The 16,066-nt window shown below is 37.7% G+C and overlaps 1 protein-coding gene across 3 annotated transcripts in view; it reads right to left on the bottom strand.

Moving 5' to 3' along the window:
- The window catches only part of NOP14 (NOP14 nucleolar protein), a 52,525-nt gene that overhangs the window by 19,487 nt on the left and 16,972 nt on the right, over positions 1 to 16,066 (bottom strand). For all 3 annotated transcript variants that reach the window (XR_012655991.1, XM_032781018.2, XM_032781019.2), the window contains 5 exons: positions 14,299 to 14,429; positions 13,953 to 14,038; positions 11,941 to 12,076; positions 10,718 to 10,819; positions 3,132 to 3,285 (listed from right to left, as the gene is read on the bottom strand). Coding sequence is in view for 2 of the 3 variants with exons in the window: in XM_032781018.2 (XP_032636909.1) it covers positions 3,132 to 3,285; positions 10,718 to 10,819; positions 11,941 to 12,076; positions 13,953 to 14,038; positions 14,299 to 14,429 (609 nt within the window). In the remaining variant the exon portion in view is untranslated. The remainder of the gene's footprint in view (positions 1 to 3,131; positions 3,286 to 10,717; positions 10,820 to 11,940; positions 12,077 to 13,952; positions 14,039 to 14,298; positions 14,430 to 16,066) is intronic.

Raw genomic sequence — 16,066 nt, 5'->3', positions numbered from 1 at the left:
GATCAGCTGGAAGAGAAAACTTGCAAAGCAGTAGGGATAGTGGTGTCAGGAAAAGTTTCACAGCTAGGGGAGAATCAGGAAGGTTAGTTTGATGTGGTTATCTAAAAACTGGGATGGCATGGTATTTACCAGATGTGGTTTTTACCAGGTTAAATCACAGTTTTTGCCACCCAGTGAAAAAACTAATTAGCCCCGGTTTAAGGAATTTTCTATGCTAAAATCTGTTTAATTAATGCATACCACACTATACTTAGTTTTAGTTACACAGTCAAATTAAGCACAGATTCATAGATTTTATTTGTATAACCCTAAATTAAAGTAAAACTGCAGTGGGTGTAATAAGAATATGTAATTATAATACTGCACATCGGAATGTCTATGCATTTTGATTTGGTATTTTCTCAAGGAAATTGTATCTGTCATGACTCATATTTCAGTTTTCAATATTATATGAACAGAAGTCAAAGATATTTCATTATATGAAAATGACAATAATGCAGAGTTGTGGGTTTGAAGCATTAAGCAATCAGAAGCCTGCAGAGTTGCAGACTACCAGTCCAGGGCCATTTGGTCATGGAGCATTCTGTAGTAGAAATTCAACTTTGACACAGTGGTTAGACCAAAACTGTTCCTCAGTTCTGAATGAATGTATCTAAAGTTTGAAAAAAATTGTTCTATGCTTGCTGAACAATGATGCAATAATTTTCCCCAGTTTCCTGGTTTAAACTGGCTTTAAGCCAGTATTACCAGCACCCTGTCCTAAACTAGTTCTCCCTGGGAAATTGCCAATCCTGATAAAGAAGAAAACATGTTCATTGCACAGATTTATTTAAGTCCTGCAGGCTTAGAAAGGAACTAATTTCAAAACATTTTAGCAACAAAAATAAAAATATTTTTATTAAGTTATTTATATATTATATTGACATTGATGCAAGTGGCTCTTCATACGTATGCAAGAGAGTCTCTGCTCTGAAAGTACAAAAATGACTCAGGAGGTAAAGATAGATGAGATTTTGGTTTTAAGGCCCTAATCCTGCAAAAGCTCATGCTTAACTTTACTACTGTATGTAGTACCAGTAAGTCAATGAGACTACTCCTGATAGTGAAGTAAAGCCTGTGCACAACTGTTCACAGGATCAGGGCCTGAATGTTTAAATTATACTTATCTGCTCTACTTCTAAGAGAATGGCAGACAGTATTTATTCTACTCGCATGTTTGATCAATGTTACCAAAGGCTACTTGCCTAAAAATGACACTTCTCTCCCAAAGGAATAACAATGGACTTTTTTAAAAAAGGAACAAATTTTTCTAAAGACTTAAGTACACCTGAATCTGCATTTGAGACATGCTTGCTCAGTCTTTTCTTAGGATCTGTTCCATATCACTTCCTCACAGGAAAGGCAGATGGATCAGGCCCTCAATATTAAAATAATGGAGTTATATTAAATTATGCTATAAACTGTTAAGAAGAAATGTCAAGGAATTTATTGGTATGATAGCATTTCAATATGTATCACAAAATTTGGTGTGAACTCATTTTTAAATATCCTGTGTCAGACAACCAAGCTGCCAGGAAATCATACGAAGCAAGTATTTGGCAGGTACGTGCCAAAGCCATATTGAATTGCACATCAAATCTCTTAGTAGTTCTAATGTGATTTCTAAAATATGATTGGATTTTTTTATATATGCTTCAAACACCAAAGTTTTAAAATATCTCACGCAGAAATGTTGATATTCTACGTGGAAGTAATTAATATCTATATAGATGAGTGTTGCTGTACCACTAACAAGACATTTTATTTAACTTTCCCTCACCATACAGATAATTAGAAACCAGCAGTACTTATAGGGAAGTTTCACATTGGTAACAATTTACAGACCTATAGACGATAAATCATATCAAAGTTTCAACAATGGAGAAGGTATTGCAAGCAAGCATTTGATTTCCATGATTTGGCAACAACTCTCCTCTTCCCCTTACAGGTGAATTACTGTCACTAAATTCCCTGACAAAGAAAGAAAAACGTTGTCATTTTTGCACCTAGAAATGGGGCACTGAGGAAGTGAGTCTGGAATGGAAATCATGAGCAAGTAGAAAAGGCCAAATTAAAGAGACAGTCTTAGTCTACTTGGTATTCATTAGACGATGTTGTCGAAAAGAGCTAAATATGAGGATTGCTCTATGTTACAGGACAGATTGTCCCCTTCGTTAATATGAGTGCAAGGGTTGGCAAATCCAGACAGGTATGCAAGGAGGAAGAGTATCAGCTTTGTGGCATACACCTCCCTTGTATCCTGATTGTATGGAAGCCCTACTGCAGTTCTTTTGGCATTCTGGTTATCAGGTGAGGACTGGGTAGCATCAGCTGCAGTCTGCAGCATCAATTGCTACCCCCACAATGCCACAGAAATTAACTTTATCAGCATTAACTCACACTGGTTTCCTCACTATACTGTGATGCCCAAAGGGGAAGGAGCTCTTTTTCTATGGGGGCTGGAAAGCAGTGTGGAAGAAGGAGGCTTTAATGCAGATGGCGCTTGTGTCTAGTGGATCCCCTGGGAACTGCAGCATTTGAGAGCTTAGTTTCCTGGTCAGCTCAAGAGATCTGTCTAGGGCCTGGTCTACACTATGCTGTTAAACTGATTTTAACAGCGTTAAATCGATTTAACGCTGCACCCGTCCACACTACACTGCTCTTTATATCGATTTAAAGGGCTCTTTAAATCGATTTCTGTACTCCTACAAAACGAGAGGAGTAACGCTAAAATCGATATTACTATATCGGATTAGGGTTAGCGTGGACGCAAATCGATGTTATTGGCCTCATTATTTTACAGTAACTACCCACAGTGCACCGCTCCAGAAATTGACGCTAGCCTCGGACCATGGACGCACACCACCGAATTAATGTGCCTAGTGTGGACACGCACAATCGACTTTATAATATCTGTTTTATAAAATCGGTTTAAGCTAATTCGAATTTATCCTGTAGTGTAGACGTAGTCTAGGAGATGACTTGGTCTTTCATTTGGAACACAAAGCTCTCAAGGTGGTATTTTTAATTGCAAGGCAGCTTGAGGTATAAAAACAATGTATATTTATATTCATCACTCCAAACAAACTTACCATGTGGTCGTTTTTGAGGTATAGATAAGTGAAGTATTCCAACGATGAAATTTATAAGTTCTGGTATGAATCGTTGAGACAGTGATACATATTCCAGGAACAAACAGCACACAAACAATCCTTTAACAACATCTTGTAGCGTCATCACTTGGCACTAACAAAAAATAAAAAAACCCTTGCATTAACATATTAGTATGAAATTTAAGGCTTTATGCCATAAGCAAAAATAATAACCTCTGATACAGAGATTTTAATAAGTTTCACAAAAATGCATGATCTAAACAACTGGTCATTTTTAGCAGCTTTTAAAAAATTAGCTAATACATTTTTTGCTGGGGTCTTTTTAATACATGTTGCTGCTCCCTGGTAAAATTTGACACCTTACCTCATTGAAAGGGAGGATGTGCAGCATTCAGTAGAAACCTTGCCACAACTACTTTAACCACTAGAGGGCACTAAAGCACAACAAGAATTAGTTCCTTTTTATATCTTGCCTTGTATCTGATACACACCTCTACCCGGGATATAACGCTGTCCTCGGGAACCAAAAAATCTTATCGCATTACAGGTGAAACTGTGTTATATTGAACTTGCTTTGATCCGCCAGAGTGCGTAGCCCCGCCCTTGGAATGCTGCTTTAGCACGTTATAGCCAAATTTGGGTTATATCACATTGCATTATATCGAGGTAGAGGTGTACTTATTCTGTTATTTGCTCGTCTGTTGTTAAATTTAGGTCCTACAGTTTGCATCACGATGGTGTGATATCCACTTTTAGAAAGGAACTAAAGAACAATCAGATTTCAAAGAAACTCTGCACCTCAGATGAGATAGGAGCAACTGAATCTGGACATTTCAATTATATAAATAGGGCTTTAGGATTGAAAAATGAGACACTTTTGTTCAATATATTTCAATGTAGTAAGGCAAGTTCTGGAGGGACAGAACACATTTTATAAATAAAATCAACTGTCCCTCTTAAATAAGAGCTATTAGCATATCTGGAAGATAGCATCACTAATTAATAGGATTCATGCACCCACTGTATTCCATGACTCTCACAGACTTTTTATACTAACAAAAAAATGGCTATACTGGGTCAGACCAATGGTCCATCTAACCCAATGCTGGATGCTTCAGTGGGAATGAACAGAACAGAGCAATTATCAGGTGATCCATTTTTTGTTGTCTAGTCCCAGCTTCTGGAAATTAGATATCTAGGGACACCCAGAGCATGGGGTTCCGTCCCTGACCATCTTGGGTAATAATCATTGATGCACCTATCCTCCAACAAATTATCTAATTCTTTTTTGAACCTACTTATACTTCTGGCCGTCACAACAACTTCTGCCAACAAGTGCCATACGTTGACTATAAGTTGTGTGAAGAAGTACTTCCTTATGTTTGTTTTACACCTGCTCCCTATTAATTTCATTGAGCACCTCTGGTTCTTTTCTTATGTGAAGGGATAAATAACACATCCCTATTCACTTTCTCCTCACCACTCATGATTTTATAAACCTCTTATCATATCTCCCCCTTAGTTGTGTCTCTCTAAGCTGAACAGTCTCTCTTTTTAATCTCCCCTCTAATTGGCTGTTGCCTCTCTCTGTACATTTTCCAATCCTAATATATCGCTTTTGGGATGAGGTGACTCGAACTGCATACAGTAGTCAAGATGTGCCCATATCAGCAATTTATAGTGGCCTGATATTTGCTGCCTTATTATCGATAACTTTCCTAATGGTTGCCAGCATTGTTAGCTTTTTTGACTGCTGCTGCACATTGAGCAGATGTTTTCAGAGAACTACCCATGACTTCAAGATCTCTTTCTTGAGTAGTAACATCTAATTTAGAACCCATCATTTTGTATGTATTGGATTATGTTTTTCAAGGTGCATTCCTCTGCATTTATCAACACTGAATTTCATCTGTCATTTTCTTGCCCAGTCAGCCAGTTTTAAGAGATCCCTTTATAACTCTTTGTAGTCTGGTTTAGACTTAACTATCTTGAGTAATTTTTTATTATCTACAAACTTTGACACCTCACGGTTCACCTTTTTTTCCAGATTATTTATGAATATGTTGAACAGCACAAGTCCCAGTACAGATCCTTGGGGGCCCCCCTCCATTTACCACTTTCCTTTGTGAAAACTGACTATTTATTAGAACATAAGAATGGCCATACTGGGTCAGACCAAAGGTCCATCCAGCCCAGTATCCTGTCTGCCGAAAGTGGCCAATGCCAGGGGCCCCAGAGGAAGTGAACCTAATAGGTAATGATCAAGTGATCTCTGCCATCCATATCCACCCTCTGACAAACATAGGCTAGGGACTCCATTCTTTACCCATCCTGGCTAATAGCCATTGATGGACTTAACCTCCATGAATTTATGTAGTTCTCTTTTAAACTCTGTTATAGTCCTAGCCTTCACAACCTCTTAGGCAAGGAGTTCCACTGGTTGACTGTGCGCTCTGTGAAGAAAAACTTCCTTTTATTTGTTTAAAACCTGCTGCCCATTAATTTCATTTTGTGGCCACTAATTCTTATATTATGGGAACAAGCAGATAGCTTTTCCTTATTCACTTTCTCCACATCACTCATGACTGTATATACCTCTATCATATCTCCCCTTAGTCTCCTCTTTTCCAAGCTGAAAAGCCCTAATCTCTTTATTCTCTCCTCATATGGGACCCATTCCAAACCCCTAATCATTTTAGTTGCCCTTCTCTGAATCTTTTCTAATGCCAGTATATCTTTTATGAGATGAGGAGACCAAATCTGTACACAGTATTCAAGATATGGGTGTATCATGGATTTATATAAGGGCAATAAGATATTCTGTTCTATTCTCTATCCTTTTTTTAATGATTCCTAACATCCTGTTTGCTTTTTTGACTGCTGCTGCACACTGCATGGACATTTTCAGAGAACTATCCACAATGACTCCAAGATCTCTTTCCCGATTAGTTAGTAGCTAAATTAGCCCCCATCATATTGTATGTATAGTTGGGGTTATTTTTTCCAATGTGTATTACTCTACATTTATCCCACATTACATTTCATTTCTTTTTGCCATTTGTTGCCCACATTCATCTTAGTTTTGTTTGAAGATCTTTGGAAGTTTCTTCACAGTCTTTGCTTTTTTGGTCTTAACTATCTTTGAGTAGTTTTAGTAATCTATCTGCAAACTTGCCACTCACTGTTTACCTCTTCTCCAGATCATTTATGAATAAGTGAAAAGGATTTGGTCCTAGGACTCTGTATTTCACCTTTGGGGACACCTAGTTTACGCTCTCCATTTCTGAATAATTACCATCTGTATCCTACCTTTTGTTCCTGTTCTTTTAAGCAGTTCTCTATCATAAAAAAGATCTTCCCTCTTATCTCAGACAACTTAATTTATTTAGAGTCTTTGGTGAGGGACCTTGTCAAGGCTCTCTCGAAATCTAACTACACTTATATCCACTGATCCCCATTGTCCACATGTTTGTTGATGCCTTCAAAGAACTCTAATAGTAGTAAGGCATGATTCTCTTACAGAAACCATGTTGACTTGTTGCCCAACAAGTTATGTCTTCTATGTGTCTGACAATTTTATTCTTTACTATTGTTTTCAATAATTTGCCGGTACTGATGTTAGACTTACCAGTCTGTAATTGCCGGATCACTTCCTTAAGCCCTTTTTTAATATTGGCGTTACATTAGCCATCTTCCAGTTATGGGTACAGAAGCTGATTAAAAGGACAGGTTCAAAACCATGTATATAGTTCTGCAATTTCACATTTTAGCTTCTTTTTCAGAACTCTTGGGTGAATGCCATCTGGTCCCGGTGACTTGTTACTGTTAAGTTTATCAATTAATTCCAGAACCTCCTCTATGACACTTCAATCTGTGACAATCCCTCAGATTTGTCACCTACAAAGGACAGCTCAGGTTTGGGAATCTCCCTAACATCCTCAGCCATGAAGACTGAAGCAAAGAATTCGTTTAGTTTATCATCTTTAAGTGCTCCTTTTTCATTTCGATTGTCCAGGAGCCCCACTGGTTGTTTAGCAGGCTTCCTGCTTCTGATGTACTGTCCATGATGGAAGTGTCAGTAGAAAACCCACTTCATCAGATGCATGGAGTGGAAAATACAGTAGGGAGGTATAAATACACAGCATATGAAAAGACTGGAGCTGCCTTACCAAGTGGGGGGTCAGTGCTAATGAGCCAATTCAATTTAGATAAGGCAACTCCCATCTTTTCATATGCTGTGAATGTATACCTCCCTACTGTATTTTCCACTCCATGCATCTGATGAAGTAGTTTTAGCCTATGAAAGCTTATGCCCAGATAAATTTGTTAGTCTCTAAGGTGCCACAAGGACTAACACGGCTACCACTTTGAAACCTGATAAGATAATAACCTATCATAGTCAGCAGTTCTGCAATTTCATATTTGAGTTCCTTCAGAACTCTTGGATGAATACCATCTGGTCCTGATGACTTATTACTGTTTAATTTATCAATTTGTTCCACGATGTTTTCTACTGACAGCTCTGTCCTGGACAGTTTCTCAGATGCATCACCTAAGAAAAATGGCTCGGGTGTGGGGATCTCACCCACATCCTCTCCAAAGAAAGAACAATGCAAAGAATTCATTTAGTTTCTCTGCAATAGCCTTTTCTTCCTTGAAAACTCCTTTAGCACCTTGATTGTCCAGTAGCCCCACTGACAGTTTGGCAGACTTCCTGCTTCTGATGTACTTAAAGATATTTGCTGTTAGTTTGTGTGTCTTTTGCTGTAGTTGGAAGTAGCTCTTCTAATTATTTTTTGGACTGCCTAATTATACTTTTACACTTGACTTTCCAGAGTTTATGCTCCTTTCTATTTTCCTCAGTAGGTTTGGACTTCCAATTTTTAAAAGATGCCTTTTTGCCTCTGAACACCTCTTTTACTCAGTGGTTTAGCGATGGTGGCATTTTTTTTTGTCCTCTGTTTTTTAATTTGGGGTTGTGACCAAATTTACCCCAGTATTCACAGCCTACACACTATTGTAATAATATGTACAAATTATGCTTTGTGAAGTATCATTTGAAAACTAAACTACCGATCAGTAGTATCATGGTGAAATGTATGCAGCAACACTATATGTAAAGCTATGAATATAATCTGAAATACACTGCTACCTCTATACAACATGAATTTGGATATAACACGGTAAAGCAGTGCGCCGGGGGGGGTTGGGGGCAGGGCTGCGCACTCCGGTGAATCAAAGCAAGTTCAGTATAACATGGTTTCACCTATAACATGGTACAATTTTTTGGCTCCCAAGGATAGCGTTATATTGAGGTAGAAGTGTAATAACAAATGTGGTTACCAGACAAATCTCGGGAGTGTATAAACTGGTTCCTCACAGACAAAAGACAAGCAGACACCTCTAGCCAGGTGTGATCAAAGTTGATGAGCAATCACCTGCCAAGTGGCCATTCTTTGGTAAGGAAGGTTGACCGGAACAAACAGATCTGCATGTGCCTCCCTGTCTCCATCCTCACAACAGAAATAATGTTTATCTAGGGCAGGAGTCAGCAATTTTTGGCACGTGGCTCATCAAGATAATCTGCTGGTGCACCAAGAGACATTTTGTTTATGTTAACTGTCCACAGGCACAGCCTGCTGTAGCTCCCATTGGCTGGGAATGGTGAACTGCAGCCACTTGGAGCTGCAGGGGGCCATGCCTGCGGATGGTCAAATATGTCTCACGGCCCACCAGTGGATTACCCTGATGGATCATGTGTCGAAGGCTGCCAACCCGATTTAGGGGTAGGCCACAGAAAATGCATTTCAAAAAGGAACTGGACTATAGAAATGAGGGACAAAAACACCCCAATGTATCTCTCCCTGTCCATCTCTTTCGTCTAAGGCAAAAGAAATAGCCATTTGACTTTGGGAGAGATCCTGACCTGAAATTTGGTCAGCCTTGTTGCTGGGAGCATGTGGTAACAATTCCACCATGAATCAAGTCTAGTTTGTTAAGTTTTAGAACTAAAAAGCATTTTATCTTTATTTGTCTTATATGCATTTCTGACTTTAATGCCTTATACCTGTACTCACAAACTCTTTCTTTGCACTTTGATTAAAGAATAAAATAAGTTTATCTAACTAATCCAGTGTTGCATTTAAACTGAATTGTTTGGGTAACTCCATTTAAAGTAGCTAACTGTTAGATATTGCTCTGTTACTGGGGAAATAGACCTAAAATTTCTGAACTGTCCAGGAAAGAGCTGGACAAAGCACAACACATGTTTTGGGGGAAAATTCAGGACTGGAAGTGTATTGCGGTCACTCTGTAAATGATAATCAAGACTGGTGGAACCCCCAGTGTACCTGGACCATGCTGGCATGCTACAGCTATACACAGGTACTCAGGGTGTGACCTACAAGCTGTTTAGATGTTTATGAGGGGCCCAGGTTCAAAGCTACAACAACAAATCACTGTGATGCATCTCATGTTGCGGGACAGGTGGTGACACAACCTCCCACTGGTCTGGATTGTACCCTGAAATGTCATAGGGGTATACATTTAGTTTGAGCCTCTAGTCTATTATGATGTTCTTAAATGGTTTCCATTCAGCTTGCAGACATTTCACTCCTATGATTGTTTCTTTTAATTTTTAATTAGCTTCCTCATTTTTGTATGGTTACCTTTTTGAAATTAAATGCTATTTCGGTGGGTTTCTTTGGTATTTTCCCCCCTACAAAGATCTTCAATTTAATTACATTATGGTCGCTATTACCAAGTAGTTCAGCTATATTCACCTTGGACAGATCTTGTGCTACACTTAGGACTAAATCAAGAATTGCCTCTCTCCTTGTGGGTTCCAAAGACAAGCTGCTCCAAGAAGCAGTCATTAGTGACGTCTAGAAATTTTATCTCTGCATCCGTCTGTCCCAGTCAATATGGGGATAGTAGAAATCCCCCATCATTATTAGGTTTTCTGTTTTTGTAGCCTCCCTAATCTTCCTGAGCATTTCATAATCACCATCCTGGTCAACTGGTTGATAGTATATTCATTCTGCTATGGTCTTATTATCTATGTATGGAGTTTCTAGACATAAGAGATTCTATGATAAAGTTTGATTCATTTGTGATTTTTCTATATTTTACTCTACTTTCTTTCACACACAAGGCCACTCCCCCAATAGCATGAACTATTCTGTCATATATATTTTGTTCCCTGGCATTACCGTGTCCCACTGAGTATCATTGTTCTACCAAGTTTCTATGCCTGTTATAGCAACATCCTCATTTAATACTAGGCACTCAAGTTCAAGTGCGGAGTTTTTGTATGACAACTCACTGGATGTGATTTTGTAAGAGTAAGGCTTTACTAAGTGGCACTTTACTCCTCAACCAAAAATATTTTCCTGACAATTACTGATATAACATACTGTACTACCAAAACATATTCCTAGCTATTCTTTCAAAAAAGTTCTATCTCCATATCTATCTATCTTAATCTCATTGTATTTTAAATTGGAGTACAAGACAGAAATGGAAGGATTGAAGTTTTATACTGAAGTAAAATATTACAGGCATACCTTAGTAAGTAACTGACTCATATATACCAATGCAGGTGTTACTACTGGGTGCCAGAAGTCAGAGGTAGGAAATAGTATTGCAGTAATTTTCAAATAAATGAGCTGAAAAAAGAATAAAACAGATTAAGAAGTTAGAATACAGTAAATAACTTTCTGAGTATCGTAATTGGTTTTACATAATATGTGACTCTCGACATAGAACTGCTATGTAGTAATCTCAAGAATACGGAGAAGTAATAATTGATATGTAACCTAGTTACTGAGATAGTCTATACAACATATTGGAGCAGTGGAATATTTATTATGTATTTATATTGCTTTAATTCAATGGGAGCTGTTATAAGAACAAACAGGCAATACAACGGCTCCCCAGATAAGGACATCATGGCACAAATTTGAAAGACTACGTGGGTGATCAAAAGAACTAAAGAGCTTTTAAAGAGCACTCTCCCTTTGAATCAAACACCAACTTTTAACTTGTCCTTTAGGCATGTTATCAAACAATAAGTTGTCACTATTTTAAATTCATCCCATCCTGAATTCTCAAATAGCCAATTGCCTATAGTTTGGAAGAAGAGTCTATTCATAGATATAGGATAGTCAATAGAACTGTGAAGCACTAATAAAGAGCGACGCTCAACTATTTCATTCCAAGGTCCCTAATTTATTGTCTATCATATCTACGTCTTAAAAAAAATATTGTACTACCTCCACAGTTCTGTTTGTTAATGATGCAGAAAAGTTTTTCCACTGTAGAATACTGAATCTCTGTGGAGACTTTTTATTTTAAAACAGTTTATTTAACTGAATTTTTTTTTTCATTTGATCAGGGATAGGAAGGACAACATTGCCTTGCTCTACATGGCAGTAATTTTAGCAATGTTATTAATTGTTGCAGAAAACAAACAGAATCCTACACTCAAGTCTCAGGCAAAACAATGTTCAGTTATTTTAAGACTGAATAAAAAAACCTGCAAATCAGTTAATTTAGAATCAGACAGGGTTTTCTCCTCTCAATTAACATTTTTGCTGCCATGCTTCTGTTCTGTAATATTAATTTATTCCAAGACAGGCGATTCAGGGCACAGAAAACCCACAGAAGCTGCAATGTGTCATACTTTGAATGATAAGCTGTGAAATGCAAAACAAGATTTAATGTCACCCTGGTATTTTACACTAAAGGAAAAGGCAACAGACTTTTCTAAACAAAATGTGTTAATTACCATGTCTAGCCCTGGAAATGTTGCACGGCCTTTGACTTCAATCATTTCTTGCATGTCATGTGCAGCATCTTGGAGGACAAGCTTAACGCTGTTACTTGCAGCTTCAGGAAACATCTGGCAAAGACTGTACAACGGCCTATTAACAAGAAACCCAAGTCACCATGAAGTTACACCATTTATATTAATAAAGAATCATGATTTTTAAGCACCTTTGGAAATGTTATTTGCACTAGGCTAAACACACACTTTGAATAAAATTATTTCTGCAGAAGATAATTAACTGGTGCACACATATGGCTGCTACGCTTTTGGTTTTCATTAGGGCTTGTGAAATACCACCTCACTTATAGGTTTGTGGCTTTTTAAATTTGAATATGAATTTCTAATGCATAAATATAATATTGTACTCAAAAACCATGTTAAGGTAGCATGATCTGAAGACTTCTTTCTGAATTTCATGACCGTTAGAGTTATTGTGAGTAGGTATTGAAGTAAATGGAATGTGTTCAGAATGCTCGATGCTTAGATTCTGCTCAATATGCAATGAGACATAGTTTCGTTATCTATTCGTGTTTTCCCATTTTAAGGTAATATTGTTATAAGGAGACGGTGGAAGCAACCCTTGTATTTAGGTTGCCTCACATCTTCCATTACAAAAGATTCCCTCCCCCCACAAAAAAAAATAAAAAACCCCCCCCCCCAAAAAAAAAAAAAAAAGCTTTAACTTCTCCATTGTTTGCAGCAGGGTTTTGGAACTGAGTAGGGACAAAGTCCTCGGGATAGAGAAGTGATTTTTTTGTCCCATGAAATTCCATTTAGGTTAAGCTGAGATGTAAACTGCTAAAAATCACCATTTCCTCTCTCTTGCTGGCATGCCTCAGGAAAAATTTGCAGCATGCCAAAATAACAACACTAAACATTCTAAACAGTCTAGCCTATGCCACCACCAAAGTGATGCAAGCAACATATATTCTGCACAGGAAGCATCTGGGAGTGCTCAGATCAACTGTAGTGGTGAGGTGACAGGAGAGTAGAGCCAGGCTCCCCCTTCCTTGACCACAAACCCACGACCGAGAACATGGATCTAGCCTCCCATCTCTATCTTCTAGGGGCAGGAGCCCTCCGTCTCTCAGGGAGAAGAGTGCTAGACCAGGCCAGCATTCCAACACCACCGCCTGGACATGCACATGGTGTTAGAGGTCCATCCTCCCCTCCAGGATAACCACCTTCCCCTGCTGCAAGCTAATACAGATAGTCCTGTATCTCAAGTCTGCACTGCAATGCTGAAAGTTCAAAGTTGAAATCCTGTTTATGATGCATGATGGGGAGATTGTTTCAGTTGCATATAATAAAATTTTTACTCTTTTCTTAAAAAATAAAACAAACCAAAAAAAGGAAATTACATACACAAAACCCCCATCTATGTTGAAAGAAAATCATTCAGGTTGAAAAAAGTCAACCACTCAGAAGTTAGATAATGTCACATTTACATGTATGCATTACGACACAGTCTCTAATTACCTGATCACATTTTGCCCTTGGTCCCCTGCCTCATTTAGTGCCCAGGATGGACACAGGACAAAATTAATATTGCATGGGCAACCATAAATCTAGCATTGCCTAACTTTCAAATGCTTGACTTAGTAATCTAAATAACTTTCCTTTACAACAGTGTGTGTGTGTGTGTGTGTGTGTGTGTGTGTGTGTGTGTGTGTGTGTGTGTGTGTAATTACATATTTCTATAGCTCTAACACCTATGGGAGGTCTAATGCACACTGAGAATTCTGTTAAATTCCTTCTGGAATGTTGAAAGCTTTTTAATACAAATTAATGACTAAGGCACTAAAAGAAACAATGTTAAAACACAATAAAGTAAATAAAAAACCAGTAGCTTTCAATGTTAGCAGGAGAATTTAAATTAAGTAACGCACTATGTGTTTTATTACCATGCAACTATCTTTTCCCTTCCAATCACCACGAAGGGGCCACAGTCAACATGTTTTATTACTTACAGGACCAATTTGTCAATTGTTTTGAGCTCTGGTGGCTCCACAGTTGCTAATTCCCCAATGTACTCCAAAAGGAAGCCAAACAGTTTCTGCAAGAAGCACATCATGTTAAAACCATTACAGTTTTTTTCTTTGTATGTACTTAAATATAGATATTTTTAAAAGCATAGAAAAATAATGAGACAGCACATGGCAAATGAACACTGCCTAGGTTCTCCCGTATGTACATTTTGGATAAAGTTTTCTTCAAATAATGTGAATACAAAACCAATATATTTCAAACTGCTCCTTGAATACTTAGCAAACTCACTTTAGCATTCAAAGTTCATTTAAAAACTAATAAACGTACTTCTAACTTTGCTTTGTTTCCCACTGCAAGGCTTGGATGATTGCACTTCTGAATCCTCTCTAGGATAACTAGCTGTTCTTCTACTATTCTTCCAAACAGTAAAGATTTAAGTTTCTCATAGGATTCTGGAACTATTATAAAAATAAAAACAAAAATCAAACACACACAGTTGAACAAACATAAATTAGAAAATATTTTACTATGTTAACAAACTTTTGGAAAATAACTATTTCAAATCAGAACAAAACAATAAAACTGCTGGAAACATTTTTACGTTAACATATTTTAAACATTAATAAAAAACATTAACATTGTGTTATCTGACACAGTATGCAATCATATAAAGACTTGACTGCACCACACACACACACGCACAGGAGCTAAAGCTCACGGTCCATTTACCCATAATTTTATATTTTCTGACTTTTGTTTTTATAGGAACTGTGTAATTTTGAAGTCACACTAACTTAGCATTCTGTATGGAACATATAAGAAATGTAAGAGCCTACCCACTGATGGGAAAAAAAATACATATGTGCCAGTCAACGTGTTTTATAAAATGTTAACCATTATATTTCCTTAGAGTTCTTTGCCGGATTCAATTTGAACTATTTTATGCAACGTATGTTATTTTATCACCTGCCACCAAATGGAAACGGCAACACTCTGGCAAGTGGTTTGAATGGTTGTCTAATTTCAGCATAGCTTGTTTAAATACTGTACTTCAGTATTCTCTACTGACATACTAGCTTGGTGAAATATTCAGTTAACAAGAATGAATATCCTGTACACATGCAGAATAGTTTCTTTCTCCACAACCATAGATCTATTCTAGAGATACTAAGAACATAAGAATGTCCATTCCGGGTCAGACCAAAGGTTCATCTAGCCCAGTATCCTGTCTACCAACAGTGGCCAATGCCAGGTGCCCCAGAGGGAGTGGACCTAACAGGCAATGATTAAGTGATCTCTCTCCTGCCATCCACCTCCATTCTCTGACAAACAGAGGCTAGGACGCCATTGCTTACCTATCTTGGCTAATAGCCATTAATGGACTTAACCACCATGAATTTATCCAGTCCTCTTTTAAACGCTGTTATAGTCCTAGCCTTCACTACCTCCTCAGGTAAGGAGTTCCACAAGTTGACTGTGTGCTCATGAAGAAGAACTCCTTTGGTTTTGTTTCTAAACCTTGCTGGCTAAACGACAGATAATGGTAAGTTTCATTTGTGTGACCCCTAGTTTCTCTTGTATATGGGAATAAGTATATAAAATTAACTTTTACCTTAGTTCCACTGTCTCCACACTCACTCATGATTTTATGATACCTCTATCATATTCCCCCCCTCAGTCTCCTCTTTTCCACGCTTTAATCTCTCCTCATATGGGACCTGTTCCAAACCCCCTAATCATTTTAGTTGCCCTTTTCTGAACCTTTTCTAATGCCAGTATATCTTTTTTGAGATGAAGAGACCAAATCTGTACGCAGTATGAGAGATGTGGGAGTAACATGGATTTATATAAGAGCAATAAGATATTCTCCATCTTATTCTCTATCCCTTTTTTAATGATTCTTAACATCCTGTTTGCTTTTTTGACTGCCTCTGCACACTGCGTGGACATCTTCAGAGAACTACCCATGACGACTCCAAGATCTCTTTCCTGATTAGTTGTAGCTAAATTAGCTCCCATCATATTGTATGTATAGTTGCGGTTATTTTTTCCAATGTACATTACTTTATATTTATCCACATTAAATTTCTTTTCT

Source organism: Chelonoidis abingdonii, chromosome 5, assembly GCF_003597395.2.
Source record: "Chelonoidis abingdonii isolate Lonesome George chromosome 5, CheloAbing_2.0, whole genome shotgun sequence".
In the NCBI taxonomy this organism is placed as follows: domain Eukaryota; kingdom Metazoa; phylum Chordata; order Testudines; family Testudinidae; genus Chelonoidis; species Chelonoidis abingdonii.
This window is presented reverse-complemented; position numbering and strand designations above follow the sequence as displayed.